This window comes from Orbicella franksi, chromosome 4 (genome assembly GCF_964199315.1).
Source record: "Orbicella franksi chromosome 4, jaOrbFran1.1, whole genome shotgun sequence".
Classification (NCBI taxonomy): domain Eukaryota; kingdom Metazoa; phylum Cnidaria; class Anthozoa; order Scleractinia; family Merulinidae; genus Orbicella; species Orbicella franksi.
Window position 1 is genome coordinate 20,612,097 of NC_138148.1, and position 27,608 is coordinate 20,639,704.

General features: G+C 40.1%; 2 protein-coding genes and 1 pseudogene across 2 annotated transcripts in view; all 3 read left to right on the forward strand.

Moving 5' to 3' along the window:
• Positions 1–27,608, forward strand: part of LOC145485612 (uncharacterized) — a 194,857-nt gene that overhangs the window by 144,801 nt on the left and 22,448 nt on the right. The window lies entirely within an intron of this gene.
• On the forward strand, positions 1,396–6,530 carry LOC145483720 (transmembrane protease serine 2-like). The gene is made up of 5 exons (XM_081462269.1): positions 1,396–1,656; positions 2,682–2,779; positions 3,347–3,529; positions 4,008–4,193; positions 4,896–6,530. Exons 1-5 carry the CDS (start codon positions 1,622–1,624, stop codon positions 5,345–5,347), a joined length of 954 nt encoding a protein of 317 aa, XP_081318395.1. The 5' UTR covers positions 1,396–1,621; the 3' UTR covers positions 5,348–6,530.
• LOC145485611 (uncharacterized) lies at positions 19,732–21,596 on the forward strand (annotated as a pseudogene).

A 27,608-nucleotide genomic window follows, 5' to 3' on the forward strand; every position in this document is an offset into this window, starting at 1 on the left:
GAATTGCGTGACACTGAAAACCAGCAATATAAACTGTCACTCCGCCTCCAAAACAGTCTCTGTCTCCTCTGATTACTCACGTATATATACTTTGAAACTTAAATTGTTTTTCAGCCAAGATTCTCTTTGAAGCTAACCTGGTTTGGGTGTGTTAAGCGACCTATCTTAAACCAAACATTGGCAAAAAAAAGGTATTTGATGGATAAGGCACCTGGCGCAAAGCACGTTACAACAATCTTATAATAATGGATAGGGGACATAATAAAAAGAAAAAAAAACCAATCTCATATGACATAGACGCAAATGGAATGATTGTTTTACCAGTAAATAGTTCACTGACTAAATTTTTTACCACTTCATGAATTTTAAGATATAATTTGAGATCGATAGGAAGATGTTGCTATTTTACTTAAGATAATATTGTGCGAAAAAGGCGGCAAAACTAAGCGACGCGATGCTCACTTCTTAAGGACCTATTCCGATATGGAGAAGAGTTGTCTCTATTCGGAGGCTCACGCATACCGAGCCACATGTGGAATGAAAACGGAAACGTTTGTACGAAAAATCACAGAGTTAGCTCGGTTCCAGGGTGGCCTAGCGGAAAAAGAGTTACTCGATTTGAAGCCAGGGTGACTCTGGGGCGAACCGACTGTTTTCCTATGTGAACACCTTTATTCGCCCTTAAGGGACAAGTCGGTACATACAGAGCAGGCGCGAAACCAAGATGGCCATATTGGGATTGGTTGGTAGGGACAACTTTTTTCAATTAAAACGCCCTGAGGAAAGGTAACCCTCCAACACAACCAAACGCAAAAAAATAATTGCGTTGAAGGAACTTAGTATAGAAGCAATGAAATTCACCATAGAAAACACCCGTTTGCTATTTATCACTTCGTATCCAATGCGGACTCATGGAATAATTTTCGGTTAATGCCAAGATCTCTTCATTTATCAATATCTACAAAAAAAAAATCTAACTCTTTCGCTGTTGACCGTACGAGAAATGTGATACAGATGTCTGTGTTTCTCAATACCCTCCAAAAGGAATGGAGTGCCATGTCTCCCTGATCAACTCAATACGATCAGAGATCTTTTTTGGAGCGAGACTGAACTAAACTTGCAGGTGGAAATTCTGATCTTATCGGGACTTTTAGCATTAACTGATAAATTTATTCCACTGATAATGCATGTATGATACGTGATGTAATAGACAAGTTGGCGCGCGTCCGATATTCAACGAACGATTTTCAATAATTAACGTAGGTGTTTTCACGATGTATTAGCGACGTTCGGACAATTTCTAAGGGATACGAAATTTTCAATGCCAGACAATTAATTCCAAGACGTATTTTATACTAATATTTCTCAAAATGCATGTCTCTTTTGAATAGTTTCATTTTCAACAATTGCATGACCAATCAACAAGACTTCATAAGGACTCCATTCACCTGGCTTTTTTGTTGGAGTTGCATGATAACGAGTTCCCGTATGGAAATGACCGTATGAATTGTTCGCGAGCGGCAGTTTCAGTCACTCGAGCAGTCTGCTTGTAGATGTATTAGAACATGTATTTCATGTTTTGAACGGTAAATTGCAGTGAAATTCTACTGGCTGAGGCTGGATGAGACTCGACACCTCTGGGAGGTTCTATATAAGGTAAGAAAAGCACTGCGTGAAAGCCGTTTATACATAAACTCACATTTCAATTGTCTATGTCAGACACAGATTCTCGTGGCACTCTGTTAGATTCAATGCATCCTTGCAAGGTTGTTTTTCTGGGGTAAATAAAATAGACAACTTGAGGGTTTTAGTGATGTTTCGTGTATTACTTTTTTACATGAATGAAGATAAAGAAGATACGCTTGATGAAATAAAACATTATAGTTCCTTGAACAATCAGCGTAGTGGCGGACAACGAAAATTATGCTAACAGATCGATGCTCTCTAAATTGTAAAAATAAACCATCGGTTTGAACGCTATATCTAAGAAATTTACACTTTTAACTTCTCTATTATTTAAAAATATCTCAAACGAGTACACAAATGTGTTCAGCTTTCAAGGGAGTGAAAAAGCCAACAGGATAATGAATAATATCAATATAATTTTTGAATTGCAACTTTACTATATTTTCTGGACCATTTAGAGAATGGATTTTCTTACTCTTTACTTGTAATATCTTCAGAAACCTGGTCTTAATTTAAGTCAGAGACAAAAAGCTACAAGCCTGAAAAATTGCGAGGCGTTATTATTTTGGTGCTCTCCTCTTAACATATATGCAAAAAAGTAAAATTCAAAACAAAAACATTATAATAAACATCTGCTGCATATGACGGTTAATCAAACATATTTAGGGGTCCCGTTTATGCGTAAATTAAACATTGCCGTTTATATAATATTTAAGATAGTAAGCGCGCTCTCATTGGTCGATAGGTATGTTTAGATGTGAGTATGTAAACCTCGTTGTTAGAGATATTTTTTTGTAAAAGCAATAGAGGACTCGAAGGTGATGCATCTTGGGTTTGCATAACTGTCTCGAATTCTTGCTGAGGTTATGTAAACACGGAAAAAGTCCTCTATTGCTTAACAAATTACACTTTTTAAAGTTGCGACAATCTATATCTCTGTTCAACATAACTTTAAACTCTGGTCCACACAGTTAACTTTTTGCTACGCCACGCAGGTTTGATTTCAGAATGTTTGTTTGGGGTACAACAAGGATAGTGATCTTGGCAAGCGTCTTTGGCCTATGTAAACCTTACAGCTGGAAAACGGTCTTAGGTAAGAACAAAAACTATATATTTTCCCTTGCCATGTGTCCTGACATCAGCGCTAATCTGTATGCAGCCCTGAAATTCGAGAATACAAAAGACCAGCGAGCCGCAGCTTTCGTGAAACATTAGCAACAATGTCCATCTTAGCCAAAAAAAGACTTTACTTCTCAAGACGTACACAGTTGAACTTCTTTAACAAGGACACCAAAGGGGCAGAGCCGCGTGTACATATTATGGTCGTTAATCTTGTGACTGTAAATAGTTTGCGTGTTCAATAGCTCGATAACGTAAAACCAAAAATAATAATTATATTTTTCGTTTAACATAACACCTTATCTGGGGCAGGTCGCCATTTTAAAATAGGAAAAAACCTTAACTCATTGGATCCTACGAATAAAAAACGAGGTGTACTTTTTCTTTTCGATGGCCTTTACACATGCACAGTTGAATTTGAAAGCTGAATTGACGGTAACAAAAAGTTATCAATACCTGTAATTTCTCGAACGTTAATATAACCTTGAACACGGTTTTCCAGCGCTTTACACATTGAAAGGATCTTATGAATTTCTCTCAGAGCCCGAATGTGGTGTAAGGTTCTGGCAAAACGAGAAAGAAGATAAGCGCATTGTAGGCGGCCGGATCAGTTCTCCCGGGGCGTGGCCCTGGCAGGTGGCTCTGCTCCTAAACAACACTCAGATGTGTGGAGGTTCCCTTATTTCGCCAGAATGGGTTGTCTCTGCATCGCATTGCTTTGTTGGTAAGAAATACAGATTATTTCATTCTGACATTTCATTCCTCATGCTGCACAAACAGCGCAATGACTTGGACTTTACCTTCTATTCAGTGATGGAAATTTACAATTATTGTCACGTGTTTATCTTAAAAGAAGGGAACATCTGCAGAACAAACTGATTCTTATCACTAGTTTGATTGGTTTATGTAAATGATCCAAGTTCTTTCAGCGTGTATGTTTACACATCCTCTAGACTCACAAGTCAGCCTGGTGCAATCACATCCCTTCATCCGTAGAGGTCTTATTTCAATATTATGGGTGAGACTCAATGGAAAGAAACATACAATATTTCATAGAGCATTTGGGTAATTACAGGTGCAAGTTACCAAATTACCATAAAGCTTAGCCTATATAATAGCTAATTGTTAACAAAACAAAGCAAGAGGAATACGCATAAGATAATTAAAGCATCGCCACGATCTTCTTGCTAATCTGATTTCAGGTCCTGATTTGTCTACTGATCCCAAAGATTGGACAGTAACCTTAGGAGAGCACCACCTAAAAAATGAGGATTGGTTTGAACAAAGTAGAAACGTGAAGTCCATTTATACTCACCCACAGTATACTGGCGGCGGAAATGAAGTCACAGACCAAGAAATCAAAGGAATCCCACCCGATTATGACGTTGGTATGAGAAACTTCGTTGTCATGTCATCTTCTATATATCTCTGTTTTCTCTTATCTTATCAACTGTAATTTATCTTCCCAATCACAGGAAATCACTGCTAAAAGATGTCATGATTTTGTAACATTTCTCAAGCCATTCGTCACCAATAGACGCTCCTTCCATTTCCAAGAAAAGAAAATATAACCTTCCTTTCCCGCATTCTTATTCCGCTTGCCCTTACTTTCCGTAGGAAAAAGAGACCTTATTGCATTTTATCTCATTAAACTTCAAAAGTAAATTGGTATTTGGTGACTGTCAACCTCAAATTAATTAAGTTCAGTTAGGAAAAGATTTTTCTCCACCGCGTCGTAATCTAACGACCTATGATTGAATGGAGGAACGGATGGTCGGTAGAAAAGAGCAAGGAAGGAAAGGAGAAAGGAGGGGAGAGAAAAATGATAGATGGATAAATGGATGAATAGCTGGTAATAATGGCAGCTGTTATTGTCTCTTGCCGGTTCTCTCGTCTACGAAATGCATGTTCCAGACGTCTCTAAGTAAATTAAAACCACTACAGTCGTGAGTCTAGGACGAGTAGCTGTGCTAATAGTGCTTTGCCCTCTTGCTGTAGCTCCAGCCTAGCAATCAAGTTGGGTCTATTTGACCGAACAGGTGCGAAGGAACGATGACCAATGAAAAGCTGTATTTTCATTTCACTTTCAGCTCTGCTGCATCTAAAATCTCCCGCCATTTTGGACAACTTTGTATCCCCAATCTGCCTCCTTCCTCCGGGCTTTACTTTCCCCGCCGGTAAGGAGTGCTATGTTACCGGCTGGGGCCATACACAGTGGAGAGGACCAAAGCCTGACATTTTAAGGGAAGCCAAAGTAAAGCTCGTTCATCAAGACCAGTGCAACGCAGAGAAATCGTACGAAGGAGCCATTCACAACAGGGCGCTTTGTGCTGGATTTGAGGAGGGTGGAGTCGACGCTTGCCAGTACGACAGTGGCGGGCCGCTAGCTTGCGAACAGGATGGGCTCTGGTATCTAACTGGGGTGGTTTCCTGGGGCCACAACTGCGGGGACCCACACAAGTATGGAGTGTACGCAGACATGGAGGACATGACTGAATGGGTTAGAGAGACTATAAAAGAAGCAGAAAAGAGTTACGTCTAGGAGAACATTAATTACACTAATACGAAATATTTATTAACTGTTAACACAGAATATGTTAATTTAAATCAAGATACCTAACAAAGACGCTAAACACTGTTTACTAACATTATGTCTTCGCATTTTAATCATCAGTTCATTAAATTGACCTCTTGAAGTATGATCACCATGAAAGTTTACAAAAACAACGCTGTAAATAAAATCTTGGGGTCCACATAACATACTTGTTGCGCTATGGCTTTTTTATGTACAATCCATCCATTTGCCTATTCACTCTTTCTTTCTTCCTTTATTTCGTTCTCTATTTCCTTTCGTCGTGTCTGATAATCCCAGCTTCTACAATCTCTCTTAATCCGTCTTCTCCACCGAGAGGCTCGCCTAACATCCCTTCAGATTAGGCTCGTTTCCAAGAACAAGTTGCGGCAAATCCTGCGGAAAAAATACCGAAAGCGTCCAAGGAAAATTTTCGATCTGTGGGACGAGTACAACGTTTACAAGCTAAGAATGTTAGGGGCGGCGAATGGTACTTTCGATATTTAACAATGTGAGAAATCGGAATCGCTAGAAAAATGAGACTGTGAGACCCGTTTTTGCCTTCAAGGTTTGCTGATCCTGATCCCATGCATAAGACTTGTGATCCTAGATATCCCTGATCCAATATACCTAACGTGCGTTTCACTAAAGACCCGCAAACGTCTGGGCTCCGAAAACCGTACTGTAAAGCTCCCGAAAAGACTTCCGGGAGTTTCTCAAAGCGCACGAAAATTTCGGGCCAGAGAAAATCACGTCACTTTTTTCCCGTAAACTTTACGGGTACTCACAACCTCACGAAAACGTTTTTCGGGCGTTTTTATCGAAATAAAATGGCGAGTATCGCGGCTCTTATGATTCAAGCTAGACAGCCCAGACAATACATGGAAATAACATCGATGGTAAATATGCGAGAAAACGAGGTTATTGAAAGATATAGACTGTCCCCCGAGAGAATTCGATGGATGGTGACGTTACTTTAGGACAAACTCGAGCGTGACACGGGGGTAAACGTTAAATTAATAAATAACATTTTGTAACAACCGGTAGGGAGAACCGACCTCTTCCGAATATGAAAACATTTTTTTTGTATCTTTTATTAGGTCCTTGCAGCATTAACAATAACAATAACAATAACAATAACAATAACAATAACATTAACAAAAACAATAACAGCAACAGTAATAATGATAATGATTATGATAATGATAATGATGATGAAAAAATAGCCCACTTCACTATAAGGTGCTTTTCAGTGGGGCCCTGCATAAATAACTATTAAAAGTTAAAATAAAAGTTATAAGTTAAACGTTTAAAATACGTATATACATGAAAGGATAAAAACATTATAAATATAAAATAATAAACATTACGATACTACGCTACAGCATCTTTCCTGAAAGTACTCGGAGATACCAAGGGAATTTCCAAGGCAAGCGCAAGTCGCTGCATAAATGAAAATAAATATAATGTATAGTTACTTTTGTTGAGGTTTCTAAAAACAAAAACAAAAAAACGCGCGAAAATCTCAAAAATCGATCGAGCATTAAGTTCGCAGGTATTCATTTATACACCTAAGTGGAGAGAGGCACTGTTAGGGTAAAGCGTCTTTCCCAAGAACACAACGCAATATCTGCGGCCAGGTCTCGAACCCAGACCGCTCGATCCGGAGACAAGCTCACTAACCATGAGGCCACCGCGCCTCCCAATAGCCTTCATGAAGAGTGAAGATGAAAACTTTTACTGAGCCAAAGTGGCATCCTCACAATACATCTTTCATCAAAACCTTAAGTCGTTTCTTGTCCGCTCAATTCGAACCCCCTCCCCGTGTGTAAGCTTCCCAGGTTATACTGCATGGAGATCAGCAGAAATAAGCCCAGGGCTTATAATCGTCATTTTACGGAATTTTTTACGGTATATATCGAACATTAAAGCTGATAACAGGATAGAAGGCAAGAATTATGCATTCACAAAAATAATACAATTCCATAACTCCCTTCACTATAGCAAGAACTGAAATTTTAACCATCCTTTTTCTCAGATACCAAAGAGCTATGAAGAGCAAACCATATATGTACAATACAATTCAAGTTTGCTCGTACGAGAATATTCTACAGGAATATTCCACTCTTGGTTTCTTAATGGCTGGTAAGAGTTTCCCGGACTAGGAATTGGTGCTTAATGAAGCAAAACCATCCGTATTTTAAAGTATGTTTTAACTCACCTAAAAGGATCTAATGATAAAGAACCAAAGCAACTCTATCACTTGCTCTCCCGCATTCACTTGATTAACCTAATATTTTTGGATAGTGAGCGCTACCACGGGTCTTTTCATTATCGTGACCAAGGAACATTTTTACACCAGGATAAGTTTGGACTGTTTGGTCCATTTTATCGATGTCGGGCGAGACAGAACCTAGTTAATGACGTAGTTAACACGAGTTTCTGTCTTCAATCTTTCTTTCTCTCTTTTCTCACTCTCCTTCTTTCTTCCCTTCCTTCTGATAATAGCAATGTATTAACAACCACATAACCACATGTATCTGCTGCGTTGCGGCAGTTTTCTGAACAGAAGAAACTTGAACTTCCAGTCTCTTTGTTGTGTAAAGTTTAGCAATTCCTGATCAGGAAGTTCTTCCTCTGACAACAAAAGTACCGATCCATGCTAGTACCTATCTGAGTCATGAAGGTAACCAATCACATTCAAAAACGGGTTTATATTCGAGGAATGTTCTTATTACTCGGCTTCCGTAGGAAAGCCCGAGTCATAACTAGTGAGACAATCTCAGATAGTGCAGAGCGCAACTGATAGCTCTGATACAGTAGTCCCATCAGTACTCACCCCTGCTCGGTTCACTTCCGGTTTGTGTCTACCTTGGTAGTCTGCTACGGCTTTTCCCCTTTGCAGTGTGTATGTTTCAAGGTTGTATTTTCATTCAAGGTCCAAACATTACGCACAAATTAATTACTACTGATGCTTTAAGTTGATTTTCGTTCATTTTAAATTCAACAATACGCTGAAGCAGCAAACGTGACAATTTAGCTCTTCACGCCAACTTTGTAACTTGATACTTTTGTTTTCCTCGCAAAGCCATGTAATATGAAACCCCTGTTTTCTCCAAAACATACGGAAGATGTCCTTGTTTTTTGGAGATAAATGAAAGAAAGTTAAATATCTGATGTAGTGATGAAGAAACGGAACAGAGACGATGTTTTACTAAAAATGCAAATTTTTACCGATGAACAAGAACTAATTTAATTATCAGATAGTCACGAAATACCACTTTCTTTTTCTGTTGCCACCTTTGTTGTTAACAATAAAACAATTCAAAATTAACACACAATGATATTGATGGCTGAGAAGCTTTTCAACGAAAAGTATTGAAGATAAACAGCGCTACTTGGCCGATATGAATGAGTCTCCTCAAAGACTGATTAAATTAATTTGAACTTTCATTAGGTGCCACGGCGTCTGCAGCAATATTTGAGCATTTTCCTGGTTTCTTTTGTTACAAATTTACAATTTGCGGAGTATTAAAGCCACTAACTTGAGAACTTTTTGGTCTCTCTTACAGACACAATTAAGGCAAGAAATAAACAAGTCGCAAAGGAGAAGCAATATATTTGAACCCTGACAAGCACACTATTGTAGATTGAAAACAGGAGACGATATTTGTTGAACCGACCTGTTTGTAATTCTAAAAGCTACGCAGCCACAGTAACGTTACACTTCTGCAATAAAAAGGGACAATTGGCGCTACCTGAAAAATAACTGCCGTCCTTGGTCACATGACACGATATATAAAATACTGCGTGTAAAGATAGTGTAAACACTAACAATGCTAGAACGCATGCGTCTTACATGTTGAGCTCTACCATAAGGAAAACCACTCAACATTTGTGCGTGATTCCGTATGCAATGTATCCTTCACCTAATATAGAGGCCACGAACCCTAACTAATCTACGCATGCGTTTAGGGCAAATTAGTTTTGTTCTAAGGAGAATGGTACCACAAGGAGAGCAAGGGGTTACCTGAAACAACTATATAGCTTTGCGATGTTCAAAGTTAAGCGACGGCGATGGAATGTGTTTTACGTAGAGTACACATGTACCTTTCCCACCCTACTCCCACTACTTCCTTGCCTCTAGACTAATTAATTAATTGAAATTAATTAATTAAACAAACATTAAAGTTTACACCTTAGCGCCATAGGGCCATACCGCCTTAGTTCCTTAGCGGCAGGCAATCCCCATAACCATCCCAGTAGTGCACTCTGCACTAAAAAGCAAGCCGTTGTTGGTCGCCAAAAAGGAGGTCATGGTCCCAGGCGTTCCATACGTAGCCCGTGGAACTGGGGACGAGAACGCGACATTGCTCCCTTTTCGTGGCAGAATGCGTTGTTTTGCGAAGAAAGTTTTGGCACTAATCGCGCCTTATACGTTCATCTCACATACAAAGATATCGATCGTTTTCGGAAAGGATCGGTCCACGAACTATATTACTTGAAAGCCAGCCAGGTAAGCAAAGTTCACGCTCGAAACGTTCTCGTCAGAACAACTGAGCCGATCGCGGTATGTGTTCAAACTACGAAAAGTCTGACAAAAAATAGGCACTCAATGACGGTATGTGGCTACTGCTGTTATTATTTAGAACATGGCAGTAAAACAAATCATATTGCAATAAAATTAGCTAAATACGAAAACGTTTTTGGACTCGCAGCTTATTAAAACATGCGACTTCTTTCTTGCGCCGCACAAAATATGTTGATCTCCAAATTTGGAAAGATAAGACTTTCGGTAACCTGAATTAAATATCTTAGTTCCAGGTTAGTTGGCTTTCTAGTAGGGTGCAGGAAACAAGAATATCATTGTATGATTTTGGAGGCAAATTCTGCGGGAAAATTAAAACTTCGAGTGTACGGGGAATTGTGCGGGATTATTGACGAGCAAATGTTCTTGCCAAGCCCTAAGGACAATCTGCATTGACGATACTTTAGCCAAATTTATTTCACTAGTAGTTCAAATAAACTTAGCAGTCTTAGCAATCGCCAATTCTTTTAGAAAACTGTGCCTGACTGCTAAGGAAAATCATGTTGCGTTACACGACTGACTTGACGAGTACGAAACCAAATAAGCAGCAAAGCAGAATGCCGCATCTTCCCTTATAAATGAGTTCCTCTTCAAAAAAACTCCAGCCTTGATTCAATAAAAAATATGTAGCTTGAATATTTCTTCACATACTGTGTTAAAGGTCGTAAATTCTCGGAAGTTATTCGCAAAAAACGCCACTTGAAAGTTTATGCAAATTATGTGCTATGTAATTTGACACCTTGTCGTAAACTGTTGTTTCCGCAACGGAGTTTATCATGATATTCGTTTTGGCTCTCTCGAAAGAGATTATTCGCTCTCCAAAGGAGATATGACTCTTGAAAAGGGTTTAAGATCGCAACAAGGCAAAGATGTTCAGCTGCACAATTCACTCGGATCGTCACGACCAGTAAACGAACTTCGTACAATTTCTGCCAGGATGTACAATGTCATCGCCACAAGTTGTAAAGGGCCGTCGGTAAAACCAGGAACATGGAACATCCCGGAACATCGAATAATTATGATAATTATGAGAAAAATATGTATAATTAAATTTTCGAAAATAAAATAAATAAAAATAAACTGGTATCAGTTCAAAATATGAAAAGATATTTTGGGGGGTTGGGAGCGTTCAATGAGTGCAGGCTCCTCTTCTTTTCGGCCAATTGCGTTACGGGGCTTTACAGCACAAACGTGGACGATTCGGACGATGAATGCCAGGTAATTCATCGCGTTTTCCCTTGTTGAACCCCGATTTCTTCAACATCTGAGGTGTTCGTAGGAGCATCATACAGTTGCTTGTTAAGTCAGTAGCCATAGTTTTGTCACTACTGTTCCGTCTTCGTGTTGCAATTATCATCCCCAGTTTCGCGCTCTCCGCTAGGAACGCCTGGCACTATGACCCACCAAGTGCAGACTCAGCCTTTCCGGTCAAATATTAGAGCAGTGCATTCACGCGCATACTTCGCATGTTTGGTCTACTTTGGTACTGGGAGTGGATTCTTCGGTTCCTTTGACGCACCATGATCCGAGTGATCTTGGTTTGATCTGTTTAGTAAAGAGACGCAAAATCCGTTTTCAGATTCCTTCGGATTTAAGAATCCAATCTTGGATTTTCTTAAAGAAACGCACCCTAAGTTTGATCGAATGTCAGATAACGATCTGCACGTCAAGTTGAACTAGCGATGAATAGATTATAGCCCACGGTAAAAGTGTTTTTAATTAATTAAGAATTGACTTGTACCAGAGAAAACATTTTCCAGGAGAGGCATTTGAACTGTTGGCGACACTTTGAATTCAATTTCAGATCGCCAACACTTGTAACAAATATTTTTTGAGACAATAAAGTTTTGACCAGCGACCCTGTAAATTTTGTGTTTGTATTTGTTTACTCTGTCATCACAGCTTGAGCAGTCCGAACTAGTTTACACAAGAAACTCCATCAATGCCGAAGAGTTTCTATTTCTATCTCATAGAGAAACTATTTCTTGAGAAAAAATACGCATATCTTTGAATTGACGTAATGAATTGAATAAAGAAATCACACTCGTGTACCCATATTTATCGGTCTGATTAAAGAGTTCGAACGCCACCACCTTGGTTTTCTATGCACAGCGAAATCTGGGAATAAGGGACAGCCACAGGATTAAACTGATGGCGAACGACTGGAAGGAGTGGATTGGTCTTCTAAGTTGCAAGTCGTCACTCAATGCAGTCATTTTCATTTTTCTTTATTTTTTTTCTTTTTTTGTTTTGTTTTATAATGCTTTTGTTTTGCTTTTTATTTTCCGAGCTGATACCAGTTCATTTTTGTTTAGTTTAATTTTTGAAAAATTAATTTTACACATTTTCCCCATAATTATTATAATTATTCAATGTTCTGGGATGTTCCGGAATGTTCCATGTTCTTGGTTTTATTGACGGCCGTTGTAAAGAGACCCGGAAAATTCTTTGCAAACAAGTTCTCCAGAAATGCGTAGACAGCTGTTCTTGATTCTTGAACCAAAATGGCTTAAACTCACAACTTGCGACTGGATTAGGAGGATACTCAACAAAGCAAATAATGAATACTAAATATCTAAGCAGAACTCTTGTGTTAAAATATCCTGATTCTTTTATTTGTTTTTACTGTGTCCAATACGCGTACTCGTAACAAAGCCCGAGTAAACGCTCTTAGAGCGTCTAGTTTACTAACAGACTGGGTTTAGCTCTAAGGTTTGTCTTATGATGAAGTAAAGTATAATCCACCGAAATGTTTTAACAAGTGAGGTTGTAAGTTCAAATTCACCTGCTTGATAAACTGATACTAATCGTGCTTTCTTTCCAAGACATGCCAGCTATACCTGATGAAATTCTACCCATCAAGCGGAATCTACCTGGTTTTTAGTGACCGTAATCTTACCAACAAGATTATATAATATGAAAAAAAAAAAAGCTGTTGTTTCATTTTGGTTTCAGCAAGGCGGCTATGGAGAAACTGCGGTTCACAAGGGATAACCCTGAACTAGCCAAACTGAATGGTAAACCGTCTTATTTTACAACTATTTCCGCCTAGTAAGTTGTCACCAAGTCATTAGCCTAACTCAGCATATCCGAGCTGCAAAGAATATGGGAAGAGAACAAAAACAGAAATTTTGTGTGGCGTTTCTCCCTATTCTTTCCTCGCGGCCCGGTCGCGATACGCGTGAAAGGCCACACAGGCTTCGAGCCAAGGCAATGTTGTTATTCCAATCAAACTCGCCCACTAACCTCCTGAATGTCAGTTGTCTTGTCTTGTCACTTACTCCCGAGAGATCCACCAGAGTACAAGTGAGGCTCACTAAGGATAAATATAACAATTTTGTTGTTTTTCTTTCTTTTATGTTTTCCCGGACAATCAAGTCCTCTTGTTAAAATTAAGCTTTTTTTCTTCCAAAAATTCAAAGTATATCAAGTGTTTCTTCGATTTATCATTATATTGTCCTTTTATTATTACAAAGTACATAGACAGTGACAATCCATGCAATTATTAGCAACTTTTAAACATCTCGACAAAACCAAAAAAAAAAAAAACCCAGACACAGACATTAGCAAACTGAACTAGGTTGAGTTCAAACTAACCTAGTTAGAAACAAATTGACCTACAACATATGTTAAGCGCCCAATTTTCTAATGTCGTTAGAAAGGAAAGGAAATTAAGTAGAATGGGAAACATCAATAATTATTCTTTTTTTCTAATATGCCTTCATGAATATGGCTTTCATTTAATCTGAGTAAATTCTGAAGAATACAGCAGCTTGTCAGAGAGCTCAGAGTAACTATCTTTCAGTAGGTTTTCTTATTTCCTTCTAGTACTGTAAAAAGATACAAATAAAGCTAAATTTACTACTAGAAAGCCTGAATAAGAAGCTTATCATTGTTGTAGTGTCTGCTGGGCTGCCTGTAACAAGTATTATGGGATAGGTCTTGTTGTTGTGAAGCACGTGTGCGTGAAAACGGAAAGGCAAGGTTATACTGTCTTCAATGCGGCTTGAATGCGAACAAAGAGTATTACAACTGGCGATGAGTGTGAAAACCAATCGTCAATAGTCTCCTAGAGGAAAAGTATCGAAAATGGCGGTAAACATTGAATTTGGAAACATCAGTCCGTTCGACTGCAAAGGCAACCCAACTAGCGTTGGTCCAAGATGGCGGCGTTGGAAACGTTCCGTCGAGTTCTCCTTTGAAGCTAAAGGCGTCAAAGAGGATTCCCAGAGAAAGGCACTGCTCCTTCACTTCGCTGGGCAAGACATACAGGATATTTTCGACACCCTGACTGACCCAGGACCGGTTCCAGAAAACGACTCCGGGTACGCAAAAGCCATGAGGTCGCTAGATGCACATTTTGCACATCAGGTTAACATTCCCTTTGAAAGGCACCAGTTTCCTCAAGCAAAACAGGAAGAGTCAGAAACAGCGGATCAATTCGTGCTGAGATTGTTTCAGCAGTCGGAGAACTGCAAATTTGGAGAAGCCAAGGAGGAACATATCCGTGATCAGTTGATCGACAAATGCAGGTCACACAACCTTCGCAAGAAATTGCTGGAAGCAAGCGGAATGCTTACACTCCAAAAGGCGCGAGAGATTGCAAGATCAACGGAATTCGAAGCGGCTGAAAGTCAAGCAAGATTGATAGAGAATGATTCCAAGGGTGACAATGTACACGCATTGGAGGATAAACAAGCTGATTAGGGCACAAGGAAGAGAGCAAATTGCTACCGATGTGGGTGGGAAGGCCACTTTGCACGAGACCCGGAATGCAAGGCCAGATCTGTTACGTGCAAAAAATGTAAGAGGACTGGACATCTCACAAAGTTTTGCAGGACCAAGGGCGAAGATAAAACCAAGAAAGGAAACGTTCGTCACGTGACCGAAGACGACGACTTTGCATTTACAGTTCAATTAGGTGCCAGAAACATACCAACAGTAGCCATTGAACTTGGAGGAGTACAACTGAAGGGCGTGCGTGTTGATTCAGGATCCACTTGCAATGTCATTGACAGGGAGATGTGGGAGGTGCTTAAAATGAAGAAAATCAAGTGTAAGTCATGGAAATCAAACAAGAAATTGTACTCTTATGGCTCGGAGGAACCACTCAACACTGCCGGTGAGTTTGAAGCTGAATTGTGTTATAAAGATAGACAATGTGCAGCACGTTTCGTTGTTGTGGAAGAGAAGGCAAGGCCAATACTCAGCCGACAGACCTCTGAACTGTTGGCAATATTGAAAATCGAGATAAACTCTGTCAGTGAGGAGAATTTGCTGAAGGAATTTGAAGGGATTTTTGTTGGAGTTGGAAAACTCAGAGACTTTAAGGCCAAACTTCATGTTGATGAATCAGTCCAGCCCATTGCCTAAAAGTTGAGACCCTCACCATTTGGATTAAGGGAGAAAATTGAGCAGAAACTAGAAGAACTTGTGAGCCATGACATCATTGAGCCAGTTGAGGGGCCAACCCCTTGGGTGAGCCCTGTTGTCGCAGTCCCTAAGCCTTCTGGAGACATTAGGCTCTGTGTAGATATGAGAAGAGCTAACCAGGCCACAGTAAGGGAGCAACACACCATACCCACAGTTGATGATGTTTTGTACCAACTCAATGGGAGCACGGTATTCAGCAAGCTCGATCTAAGATGGGGCTTTCATCAGATTGAATTAGAAGAACAGTCCAGAAATATCACCACATTTATCACCCACAAGGGGCTGTTCAGGTATAAACGCCTGATGTTTGGTATCAGTTCTGTACCAGAACCTTACCAACATACTATCCAACAAGTATTAGAGGGGTGTGAAGGTGCTTACAACATTCATGACGACATCATTATTCATGGCCGTACTGTTAAAGAGCATGATGTCAGGTTAAGGAAGACCTTCGAACGTATTCAAGAAAAGGGGCTTACTTTGAACATGGACAAGTGTACGTTCAGCATGTCAAAACTGACTTTGATGGGACATTTATTGTCCAACCAAGGGATCGGGCCAACAGAGTCGCGTGTGGAAGCAGTCATTGACGCAAGAGAGCCTCAAAATGCAGAGGGGGTACGAAGTTTTCTGGGATTAGTGAACTTTAGTGCCAGGTTCATCCCCAATTTAGCAAGCATTGCTGAACCACTTCACAGGCTAACAAGGAAGCAAACTCCCTTTGTGTGGGGCACAGAGCAACAATGTGCTTTTGATGCTCCGAAAGACAGCTTGGCAAATGCAGAAACCCTGGCATATTTCGACAGCAATGCAGAAGAAACCAAACTTATCACAGATGCTAGCCCTGTGGGTTTAGGAGCGGTCCTTACACAAGTTCCAGGAGGATGCGAACGAGTAGTCGCATACGCTAGCCGTAGTCTAACAGATGTTGAGTGTAGGTACTCTCAGACAGAGAACGAGGCACTCGGACTTGTCTGGGGTTGCAAGAGATTTCACGTGTACCTGTATGGAGTGGAATTCACCCTGCTGACTGACCACAAGCCCCTTGAGGTTATCTACTCTACTAATTCCCGCAATTCAACAAGGATAGAATGCTGGGTCCTGAGACTGCAGCCATACAGGTTCAAGGTGCAGAGTATACCTGGTAAACAAAACATTGCTGACCCACTTCCACGTCTTGGAAAAGGAAAAGGGGTATGCATGAATGACGATGCAGAAGAATTTATCCGGTTTGTGGCAGAAACGTCAACGCCAGCAGCTATGTCTGTGCAGGAGGTTGAAGAAGAGTCATGGCTCGACCCAGAAATGTCACAGTTAAGAGAATGCATCACAGCAGGAGAATGGGACAATGCCCCACCACAGTATAAATCCGTAAGAAGTGAACTTTCCATTCTAGGCAAGCTAGTCCTAAGAGGAACAAGATTGCTTATTCCAGCAAAATTACGCGACAGAGTGGTAGATCTGGCACACGAAAGACATCAGGGGTTGACAAAGACAAAACAGAGACTCCGCAGCAAGGTCTGGTGGGCTGGAATTGATAGACAAGTTGAAGCAAAATGCAAGACCTGCCATGGCTGCCAGTTAGTTGGTTTGCCCACACCACCGGAACCCTTCAAACATACTGAGTTCCCCAGTCAGCCCTGGCAAGATCTAGCAGCAGATTTGATGGGGCCCCTACCTTCCGGAGAGTATGTATTTGTCGTCGTAGACTACTATAGTCGTTACTTTGAAGTAGGCATCCTCAAGTCTGTAACATCTGCCACCATTATAGGAAGCCTGGAGAGAACATTCTGTACGCACGGTCTCCCGCAGTCGCTAAAAACAGATAATGGACCACAATTCACGTCAGAGGAATTTGGAACATTTTTTAAAACAAACAGCATACAGCATAGAACCTCCACGCCTTTGTGGCCCCAAGCAAACGGGGAGGTAGAACGCCAAAACAGAAGTCTATTCAAAACCTTGAAGATTGCCCAAGCAGAAAAGAAGGACTTAAAGGTAGAGATGAGGAAGTTCCTAACAGCCTACAGGACCACACCTCATAGCAGCACTGGAGTCTCTCCAGCCAAATTGTTGTTTAACAGAGAGATACGGTCAAAGATCCCTGAGCTGACAAAGTGTGAATACATTGACAGTGAAGCACGAGACTGAGACGCAGAAATGAAACAGAGGAGAACCGACTATGCCGATGAATGAAGGGGAGTGCAGCAGAACAGTCTAGCTCCTGGCGATCAAGTGCTGGTGAAACAAAGGAAGGAAAATAAGCTGTCAACCACTTTCGAGGATGCACCTCACAAGGTCACCAATAAATATGGCAACGAAGTCACAGTTACATTACCTGAAGGAGTTAACTACAAGAGAAATGTAACTGAGGTGAAGAAGTACCTGAAGGCAAGCGATGGACCAGACCAACAAAGCACAGGAGACAGCGTTACAGGTGGAACTGCCGAGTCAGAGGTTCCAGCATTACCCCTGAGGCCAACTAGGGAAAGGAGGGCACCAGAGTATTTAAATGATTATGAACTCTGTTAACATTAAGGAGATCACTTGGAGTTACTTTAGTTCGATTATTAACTCTATTGGACTTTATGCACTCTATCGATGTTAGGAGTGGAACACTTTGAGTTACTTAATATGCTTATGAACTCTGTTGAAACTTGAACAGCAAGAAACGGGACACTGAACAGTGAACTTGTTGAGAGTTTTCCAGGTCGAAACGTTCAAACAGAGTTATTCCAGTATTGTTGAAATTTGTTAACCAGTTAATTAGTACTTTAATCCAAGGAAAAGAAGGGTTGTAGTGTCTGCTGGGCTGCCTGTGGCTGCCTGTAACAAGTATCATGGGATAGGTCTTGTTGTTGTGAAACACGTGTGTGTGAAAACGGAAAAGCAAGGTTATACTGTCTTCAATGCTGCTTGAATGCAAACAAGAGTATTACAATTGTCTTCACGAGTCTGTTATTGTCTTATATTAGGTTACAGCTTTTTGCTGGAAAGAAATCTAATAAGAAACAATCATCTTCTTTAGATTTGTAACGTAATTTGTTTCCTTTCCAGAATCTAAGAATCTAATTGTTTCTGCGCATCCTTACTGTGCACACAAATTCACACGCCACGTCATGCATGAGAGCACATGCTAAGTAATAAAATAAACAATGATAGGGCAGATGGCCATTTGCTATAGCTTTGTCTGGATTTAACGATCTTGGACGTTCGGTGACCCCTATTTTTCTTTTCATGGATCATTTTCTCTGCCGATTTTCTATGTTTAGCGAAAAAATGAAGAAAATCTATCGACTAGAATTTTGAATTTTTTGCAAAATGCACTATCCAATTCCATTCTTTTTAGCTCTTGGTTTATCTGTGCAACGGTTTCAAATGCCTCTTGAAGCATTAAATTTTGTGAATTTTGTAACGCTTGGAATTATTTACCTAACAGACCCACTTCTACAAAATATGACTAGGATCGTTTGCCTCCGTTGACTCACCTTCAATATTTTTTACTATAAACCCCTGTAGACCATGCTGAATTACGTGCGCCAATTTTTCAAAATCAGGGTAGTTTTCCACACGCTTTATCTCTGAAACGAAGTCGGTGACCCCCAGCAAATGTCCTCAAATTGATTGACAGGAAAGTTGCGAAAGTCCAACAGAAATGACAAAATGGCGGGCAGCTCAGGGGAAAGTGATGGTATTTTGATACAGAGTTTGAAGGAGAATGCTATGAACAAAAGCACCTACAAAGTACAAATAACTGGGTAAAAGTCTGGAAGTCTTGGGCTGCTCAAAAGGGCTATGACGAAAGTTTTAAAAAGTAGGAACTGGAGGCCCTGAACAAAATCCTCGAGCGGTTTTACGCAACAGTTTGTAAGAAGGACGGGGACGATTACGAACCTGATAGCCTTCGTGTGATGCATGGTTACTGCTATCGACCAATACCTCACAGAGAAAGAGTACAAACATTCCATCATTCGTGACAGAGAGTTTAAAAGTTCAAAGCAAGTTCTTAAGGGAAAATCCAGGCTACTGCGACAACAAGGCAAAGGCAAGCGGCCGAACAAGGCAAGAAGTCTGACAACAACCAAGGGAAATGAACTGTGGGAAAAAAAGAAGGTGGGAAAGGGAAGTCCGCAAGTTCTCGTCCAAACAGTTTGGTGGCTCCTGACCCAGTATTTTGGCCTTCGAGGTCGCCAGGAACACCACAGTATGATGGTCGAAGATTTCTCCTTTGGACTAGATGAAAACAACACGGAGTACGTCGAATTCATCGAGAACCTGACCAAAGCACGCCAGTCCAGACTATCCGCATAGCCCAGAAGCTTCCTTCAAAAAAATGTGTGCTACTGGAGGTGATAGATGTCTCGTTACAATCTTCAAAGAGTTTCTGTCACGTCGTCCTCCCAAAATACATGCAACCAGTCCACTTTATCTGTCTTGTGTGTCAAATCCATCCTCACAAGTTTGGTACAAGCGACAGCCGATGGGAGTGAACAAGCTCAATGACATGATGAAGACCGTAATCAAAGTAACGACCCTGGAATATTCATGGAAAACCTTTTCCAACCACAGCGCCAGGAAAACAGTCGTAAAGAAGCTCAAAACAGCAGGACTAGAGCGAAGTTCAATTGTAAAAGTAACGGGCCACCGAAACGAGAAGTCACTGGATGACTATGATGAAGGAGATGAAAATAAACAACAACAGCTTTCCCACACCATCAGCCACGGCACAAACATCAACAGCCAGTTAGCTCAAGGAAACAGCTCCACTTCGGTTCATAGTAGCACCAACAGCTCCAGCAATAACAACTTCAACCAAGCAGGTTTTGCCATTCAGATGCTAAGTTACATCTCTGGCCAGAATGATCAGTATCAGTCTTTAAAGAACATGAACCATTTGCACCAGTGTCAAGTCACTTTCAACATCGGAAGCACGGCAGCTCCTGAAAAGCCACAGTCAGCTGCACCGCATGGCAAGGACAACATTTCTAACTGATCAGTTCAGTTTTCGAAATACTTCAATTGTTGAACATGTTGATCTCAATTAGAATCGACTGGAAACATTATTAAGTGAACCAGTTTTGACGTCTTTTCAGTCCTCCTTTCTCTTTGAGGTTCTTAAATTGAAAACGCTTTAGAATGATAGATGCTTCCAGAATTTGATCTTTGTCAATTGAACAATATTTTTGCTCTGTACTTTTTTTACAAGTTTTGGCATGTCAATCAAGGCTGTCATTTTTCGACCAATAATGTTAATGTAGGTGGGACCAGTGAGCCGTGACATGAAATAAACTCGATCAAAGAATCAGACTCAAATTTTTGTATGTATATTATTAACAAGTACTCAAATGATTTGGAGTGCAATTTGGAATAAATAAAATTCCTCTGCACAAAGAAGATGACCACGAGTAATCCGGAGAACATGGCGGCGGCACCACTAGCTTCTCCAGTCTTGTTCTCCCGAGATAAATTCTGACATGAAAGAGATTAAAGAAATGCTTGCAGTTATCCAAGGTCAAATGGCTACAGTTCTGTCCGATAATAGGAAAATACGAGGCCTTGAGACACTTAAAGAGTCGATGAGCACGCAGGACCACGACCTTAAACAAACACAGCAACAACTGACGAAAGCGGTCGCTCAAAGCGATTTGCTAGGGAGGAATTGGATGTTGCTCTTTCCAAAGTTGGGAAACAGCAAGAGGAAATTGATAGCATGTGGTGTAAGCAGGATGACCTTGAACAATATTCTCACATAACTCCTTGGAATTGCATGGAATCCCACGCGGTGCATATTCTTCCACCGAACAGGCGGTGCTTAAGGTGACAAGCGCTCTTAATGTCATCGTTCACCCTGAAGACATCGAAATATCCCATCACATAGGGCGCAAGCACACCGAGGTGATTATAGTATAATTTGTCAGCCATAAAGTTAAATCCCGAGTATACAAAGCACATACCAGGTCAAACAATGTGTCCTTAACTGGCCTCTTTCAGCACTGTCCAGCATCTTCTTGAACCGAGTGAAACCATATACACATGTCTAACGGCCTACAGGCATCATCTCATTAACAAGTTAAACACGAAATGGAGGAAAAAGGTACTGCTGAGTGTTTGGACGATGGATGGCAAGGTTTTTGTCGAGATGTCTCTGAAGGCTCGCCAATTAGAATATCCTGCGACGAAGACTTAGACAATCTTTAAACTATTCACTTGTTGAGGGAAGTATAAACTTTAGAACCTGATAACTGCAATGTGTGCTTATTATTATAATTATAGTGTTAAGGGACGTTTTTGGAACTTTTTGTCTTTCGTTAGCCTCTTCCATCAGGGACCAGACTTAATCTAGCTTTTGGGATATATTGATATTATTATTTCTTTTTTTCTTTCTTTCTTTCTTTATATTTATTCACTTATTTTTTTTTATTTTGCTGTTTTCTTGTTCTTTTAGAAAACTCGTTTATTTACTGTAGCTACGTTATATCTTATGCTTTTTGGAACTTTTGGTTTTTCGTTAGCCTCTCCTGTCAGGGACCAGACTTAATCTAGCTTTTGGGATATATTGATATTATTATTTCTTTCTTTCTTTATTTTTATTCACTTATTATTTTATTTTGCTGTTTTCTTGTTCTTTTAGAAAACTCATTTATTTACCGTAGCTACGTTATATCTTCCACTTATGCTCGATCCAACAGAATGCAAATTTCTATCGTTAAATGTGAGAGGTTTAAAAAATAGGAAGAAACGCAGATCTATTTTTACTTATTTGAAAGACCAAAACTGCCATTCTTACTTTCTGTAGGAGAAGTATTCGGAACCTGAAGACGAAATTGTTTGGAGAAGTGAATGGGGAGGAGAAATTCTGTACTTGCATGGCATCTGGATTTTGATAAGCCCACAACTTAACGGTTTTCAAACCGAATATTCTTGCAGCGACTCTGAAGGGCGAATCATTGTGGCCAACATAACATAAATTCTGTTCAAAATATCCCTCTGCAATATTCATGCTCCAAAACAACCTTCAGGTGTAAAACACCTTTGTGAAAGATTTAAATCAGTTTTTACTCTCTAAAAGCTAATGTCAGCCGACTTATTGTTGGGGGTGACTGGAATGTTGCTCTCGGTGCCATCGACAAGAGGGGTGGAATACCTTGGGGACCAACGACATACCGTGATTATATAATTGCAATGTGTGAAGAATTAGATTTGATTGATATGTTGAGGAAGAAAAGGCCTAATGCAAAACTATTTACTTGTGAATCAAAACCGTTAAAAATGAAATCGAGAATTGACCACTTTTTAATTGCAAACTCAATGTCTCATCTAGTTTCTTATGTTACTATTGGAATTTCAATTGCCCCGGATCACAGAGCGGTAAGGTTAAATGTTAAGTTGACATCCAACAAACGAGGGCCTGGTCTGTGGAAGTTCAACAACTCTCTGGTACTTGATGATGACTTTGTCAGCTTGATCGAGACTAGTTATTCGGCCATAAGTGAACAATTTTGTGAATTGGATGATAAACAGCTAACAGGGGAAATGATCAAGATGGAATTGAGGGGCTTCATAATTCAATACGCAAAATGCAAGGCCTGAAAGTCTAGAGGTTACCTAGAAAGTTTACAGCAACGGCTTGCTGAACCGGAAGCATTTATCAACAACAGTAATGAGGGTGATGGTAACTTAGAAACTAAATTAACGCTGCAGGAACAGCTAAAAAAAGGAATTGCAATAGCTCTACGAAAAGAGGGGTGAAGACGCGATCTTTCGCTCCAAGCTTCAATGGACCGAACAGGGAGAGAAACCAACAAGCTTTTTTTCAATGTGGACGCAAAAAATTTCAATCAGACGACTATTACTGAGTTGGTCACAAGCAATTAATACAAGAAATTGAAAATTTTTATCAAAGTCTATACCAGTCAGAATATGCCGGTTTACATGAACTCTTCACAGACTTCGTCTACTCCATGCAACTTCCTAAGCTGAGTGATGATGACAAAGAAAATTCAAAAAGGGAATTAACCATCGCAAAATGCTGTCAGATTTTAAAAACCTTCAATTTCGGAAAATCACCAGGTGAAGACGGCTTTACAGTACAGTTCTATACAAAGTTCTTTGAGCTTCTAGCTAGCGACTTAGTTGAAAGTCTAAACACAGCATATTCAAGAGGGGAGCTGTCAATTTCACAGAGAAGGGGGGTTGTCACCCTCATTCCAAAAGCAGATTCTGACACTGAAGCTCACAAATTGGCGGCCAATAACCTTGTTTTAACAAGGTTTGCCTTAAAAGGCAAACAAGTCATTTGGGCTAATTGGGTCATTTGAGGCAGTCAGGTCACTTGAGCCGATTGCGTCAAATGAGGTGGTTGGGTCATTCGAGATAATTGCATCACTGGAACAGATTGGGTCGTTTGGGCCAATTGGGTCATTTGAGGTTTTTAAGCAGTCAGGTCATATTTGGGCAGATTGGGTCATTAAAGGTAGTTGGGTCATTTGAGATAATTGGGTCACGGGAATGGATTGTGTCATTTGAAGCAGTCAGGTCATTTGCACTGATTGGGTCATTAGAGGTGGTTAGGTCGTTTGAGATAATTGGGTCACTGAAACAGATTGGGTCATTTGGGCTGATTGGGTCATTTGAGGCAGTCAGGTCACTTGAGCCGATTGCGTCAAATAAGGTGGTTGGATCATTCAAGATAATTGCATCACAGGAACAGATTGGGTCCTTTGGGCCGATTGGGTCATTTGAGGTAATTCGGTCATTTGAGATAATTGGGTCGCTGGAATGGATGGGTCATTTGAAGCTGTCAGGTCACTTGGACTGATTGGGTTATCAGAGGCGGTTAGGTCATTTCAGATAATTGGGTCCCTGGAACAGATTAGTTTATTTGACACAGTCGGGTCATTTGGGCTGATTGGGTCATTTGAGGTGGTTGGGTCATTTGAAATGATTGGGTCACTGGAACAGATTGATTCATTTGAGGCAGTCAGGTCATTTGGGCTGATTGGGTCATTTGAGGTGGTTGGGTCATTTGAGACATTTGGGTTGCTGGAATGGTTGGGTCATTTGAAGCTGTTAGGTCATTTGGGCTGATTGGGTCATTAGAGGTGGTTAGGTCATTTCAGATAATTAGGTCGCTGGAACAGATTGGTTCACTTGAGGCAGTCAGGTCATTTGGGCCAATTAGGTTGCTGGAACAGATTGGGTCATTTGAGGTGGTTGGGTGATTTTGTGGTAAATAACAGCTGAGTAAAATTCAGCCACACTGGGACATACAGGGTGTACGATACACCTCTAACCATCCAAAGGTAAGCCTCTCTCCTAATTTTTTTACAAGAGCAGCAGAATTTCCTCCAATAAGACACCAGCTGGCCATAGAATTTGCATAGGTTTTGTTCTATGAGAGCATTTTTGAAAGTGCTATGTACAGACAATCGAGCCTATCTCAACTACATTAAAGTAGACTGTGGACAGTCTCTGCTCTAACATCAGGGGCAAAGAAGGTGAAAATATTGAAAGCGTGCATTACACAAGCGACAAAGCTGTGAGCTATTAGGAGCATGGGCACCAGAAGAAGAGGCTCTTTTTCCGAAGGCTCTGCGAGCACTTTTACTTATTTTCCTGTTTATTCTCACTGACTTTATTTAGAGAGACTGCTCATAGGCTAAGGTCAAATTAGCCACATAATATACAAAAAACGACTCAATACTGTAAGCTCCTATCGCTGAATGAATGGCATTTGGATGGCAACCCCCTTTTCTTGGAGTGATTTCTACCAATTTGTACCGACATTATACCTCGTCAACTAGCATGTTCTATTCATTTTGAATTAACTGCTGTTCATCAGCATTGGAGACCATGAGGGATGATAAAACAAGGAAAACAAACAACAGTTTTGAGAAGGCAAATCAAGCAAAGCAATCGTTTAAAGAGGGTAAGTATTTTAAATCAATTGTATGAGGCCAGTTTGATAGCTATTTTGTCTTTGATGTTTCAGGACGGGTCACTTAAATCCAAAACAACAAGAGAAAATATGATTAATAATGCAATTATCTCTTGATATCAATCATTCGTGTGTGTTAAATTGCTTCATAGCATCCTCCGCTGATGTTCAGCTGCTACAATGTCAATGTGGTTTTCTTCTCAAGCTTAAGGCAGCTGATTTCCATGTCTTTTTTCTATTTCAAGCATTAGCTTAGCCTCATGATCAAGCTTTTCCTTAAAATCATGTTACTGAAATAGTAGTTTTTGAAGCTTTAGCAACGATTAAACATCTCAGTAGTACTCTGACAAGATTCTCACCTGTCCTGATCAATTATTTCCTTTAGAAACTTTCCCGACGACTGTCTTGTCTGGACACCTTGACAGTGCTGTCTGAAGGAGACAAGAGAAGGGCAAGAGAAATTCTGTCTTCCCCAGACGCATTACATTATATTTTGTTGGAGGAAAGCTGCGAAAAAGACGCAGTAGAGCCAAGGAGTGGCCTAAGACCATGAAAGATCAGAAAGCTTCCACGGGAGAAGAGTAAAATGAGAAATATTAAAGCGAAACTGGACGAGGCATATTTGGCCCAACCAACTGAGAAACGTCGCACAAGTGCACGTGTCAGCCGGACTGAAGAGGAATCACCACGCCCACACCCACCTAATGGCCCTTGCTGGGTAGTCCGCAGCGACTAATTCGCTACATTTTCAGAACATTTGACATTTTATACATACCAGCTGTAAGTTTGTCTTGATGTTCATTTGTTAAGAAAGGAATTTCAGGCATGTCATGTTCAAATGATGAGGAACGAATATACATGTATTTTTTAAGTAAAAAGATTAATTAATAGGTGTAACCGGTCGATCGATTGATGAAAAGGAAAATAATAAAATAAATTGATTGAAGCTGCAAAGAAAATATCGCTCTTATATTTGTGTGATTTAACAGTAGAGCATAGATATGATATAACCATATAAAATACCACAATCACAACATATTTACCTGTCCTGTAATGACAAAGAAAGATCAAGAATAACAAGTGCTGAAAGAACCCGATTTATTAAAAAATCAAGAAAAAAAAGATGTCTCCAGAACAAAACCTAGTGTTTCTGTCCCCTCTATATCTGAATACATCAGCAGAAACAAGAAAAAAACCTGTTTCCAGAAAGTAACCTAGTATTTCTGTTGACATTTGGTCTGATTACGTCAATGGAAACAAGAAAAAAAAATATGTTTCCGGAACATAAACTTGTATTTCCGTGAACGTTTAAGTCTGATTACGTCGACGGAAATATAAAAAATTCACATTTCTGGAACATTACCCTGTGTTTCCGCACATGTTAACATGAAGTTACGCTTGCGGAAACGCTTATTTCCTTCAACTGAAACCTGACAGAAATATGTAAAAAAGTGGTACGGTTCCGCTGTGACTGCAGCGATGGAAACATGAGTAAACGTCACCAAATTGCCAGCGGAAACGTGTGTTAACCATTGTGTTTCCGCCATGGTTTCACATATTTCTACCACGTTTCTGTTTATGGATTCTTGATATTTCGTCCTGTGCGTATTGTAACTTGTGTTGTTTAAGTTGAATTTCAAGTTCAAATTATCACACTGGATCAATGGATTTTTTTCACTTCCTCAGTTGAGGACATTGAGCATTTGAATAGTGTTCATGTTATTGCTTGACAGTTTTCCTTTCTTTTATGAATCACTCAGATTGTACTGATGGTTTTGTTGGTGGCACTTAATGAAATTGAAGCAAATTAAAATTTAATTTGGATATACCTTATGACGCTATAAGTTGAGAGCAGCACCTAATTTGTACAAAACCTTTATAGTTAATTAATAAGTGCATCTGAGGCATTAGATGATGTGTAAAATAACAAAACTAGAGTGATTTTGACTGATGACGACATCAACTTTGAATGGCAGGGCTTTTCATGTTTGTGCCTATGTCTGAACCCTTATTACAATTGTGACCAAACCTTATTACACTTGTGACTATTACATTTGTGACCAGGTACAACGTTTGTGCCTTCTACAACATCCCCCAATAAAGTTTGCGGCACTTAGACAAGAAAATGCTGGGTGCTACCACAGTGTGGCAGTGCTATCCAACGAGTGCATCGGAAGCAGTTATTGCTGCAGCAGAAAAGAAAAAGGTGGCCGTAATGATTTCTGTGATCAGCAAGAAGACTTACAGCATTCTTTGTGATTTGTGCAGTCCGG

Bases quoted from the DNA above. Each gene is read 5' to 3' on its own strand.
- LOC145483720 (XM_081462269.1), top strand. From the start codon at position 1,622: ATGAGACTCGACACCTCTGGGAGGTTCTATATAAG. The intron at 2,780-3,346 runs GTAAGAACAAAA...AATTTCTCTCAG, and splicing joins CAGCTGGAAAACGGTCTTAG to AGCCCGAATGTGGTGTAAGG. The intron at 3,530-4,007 runs GTAAGAAATACA...ATCTGATTTCAG, and splicing joins TGCATCGCATTGCTTTGTTG to GTCCTGATTTGTCTACTGAT.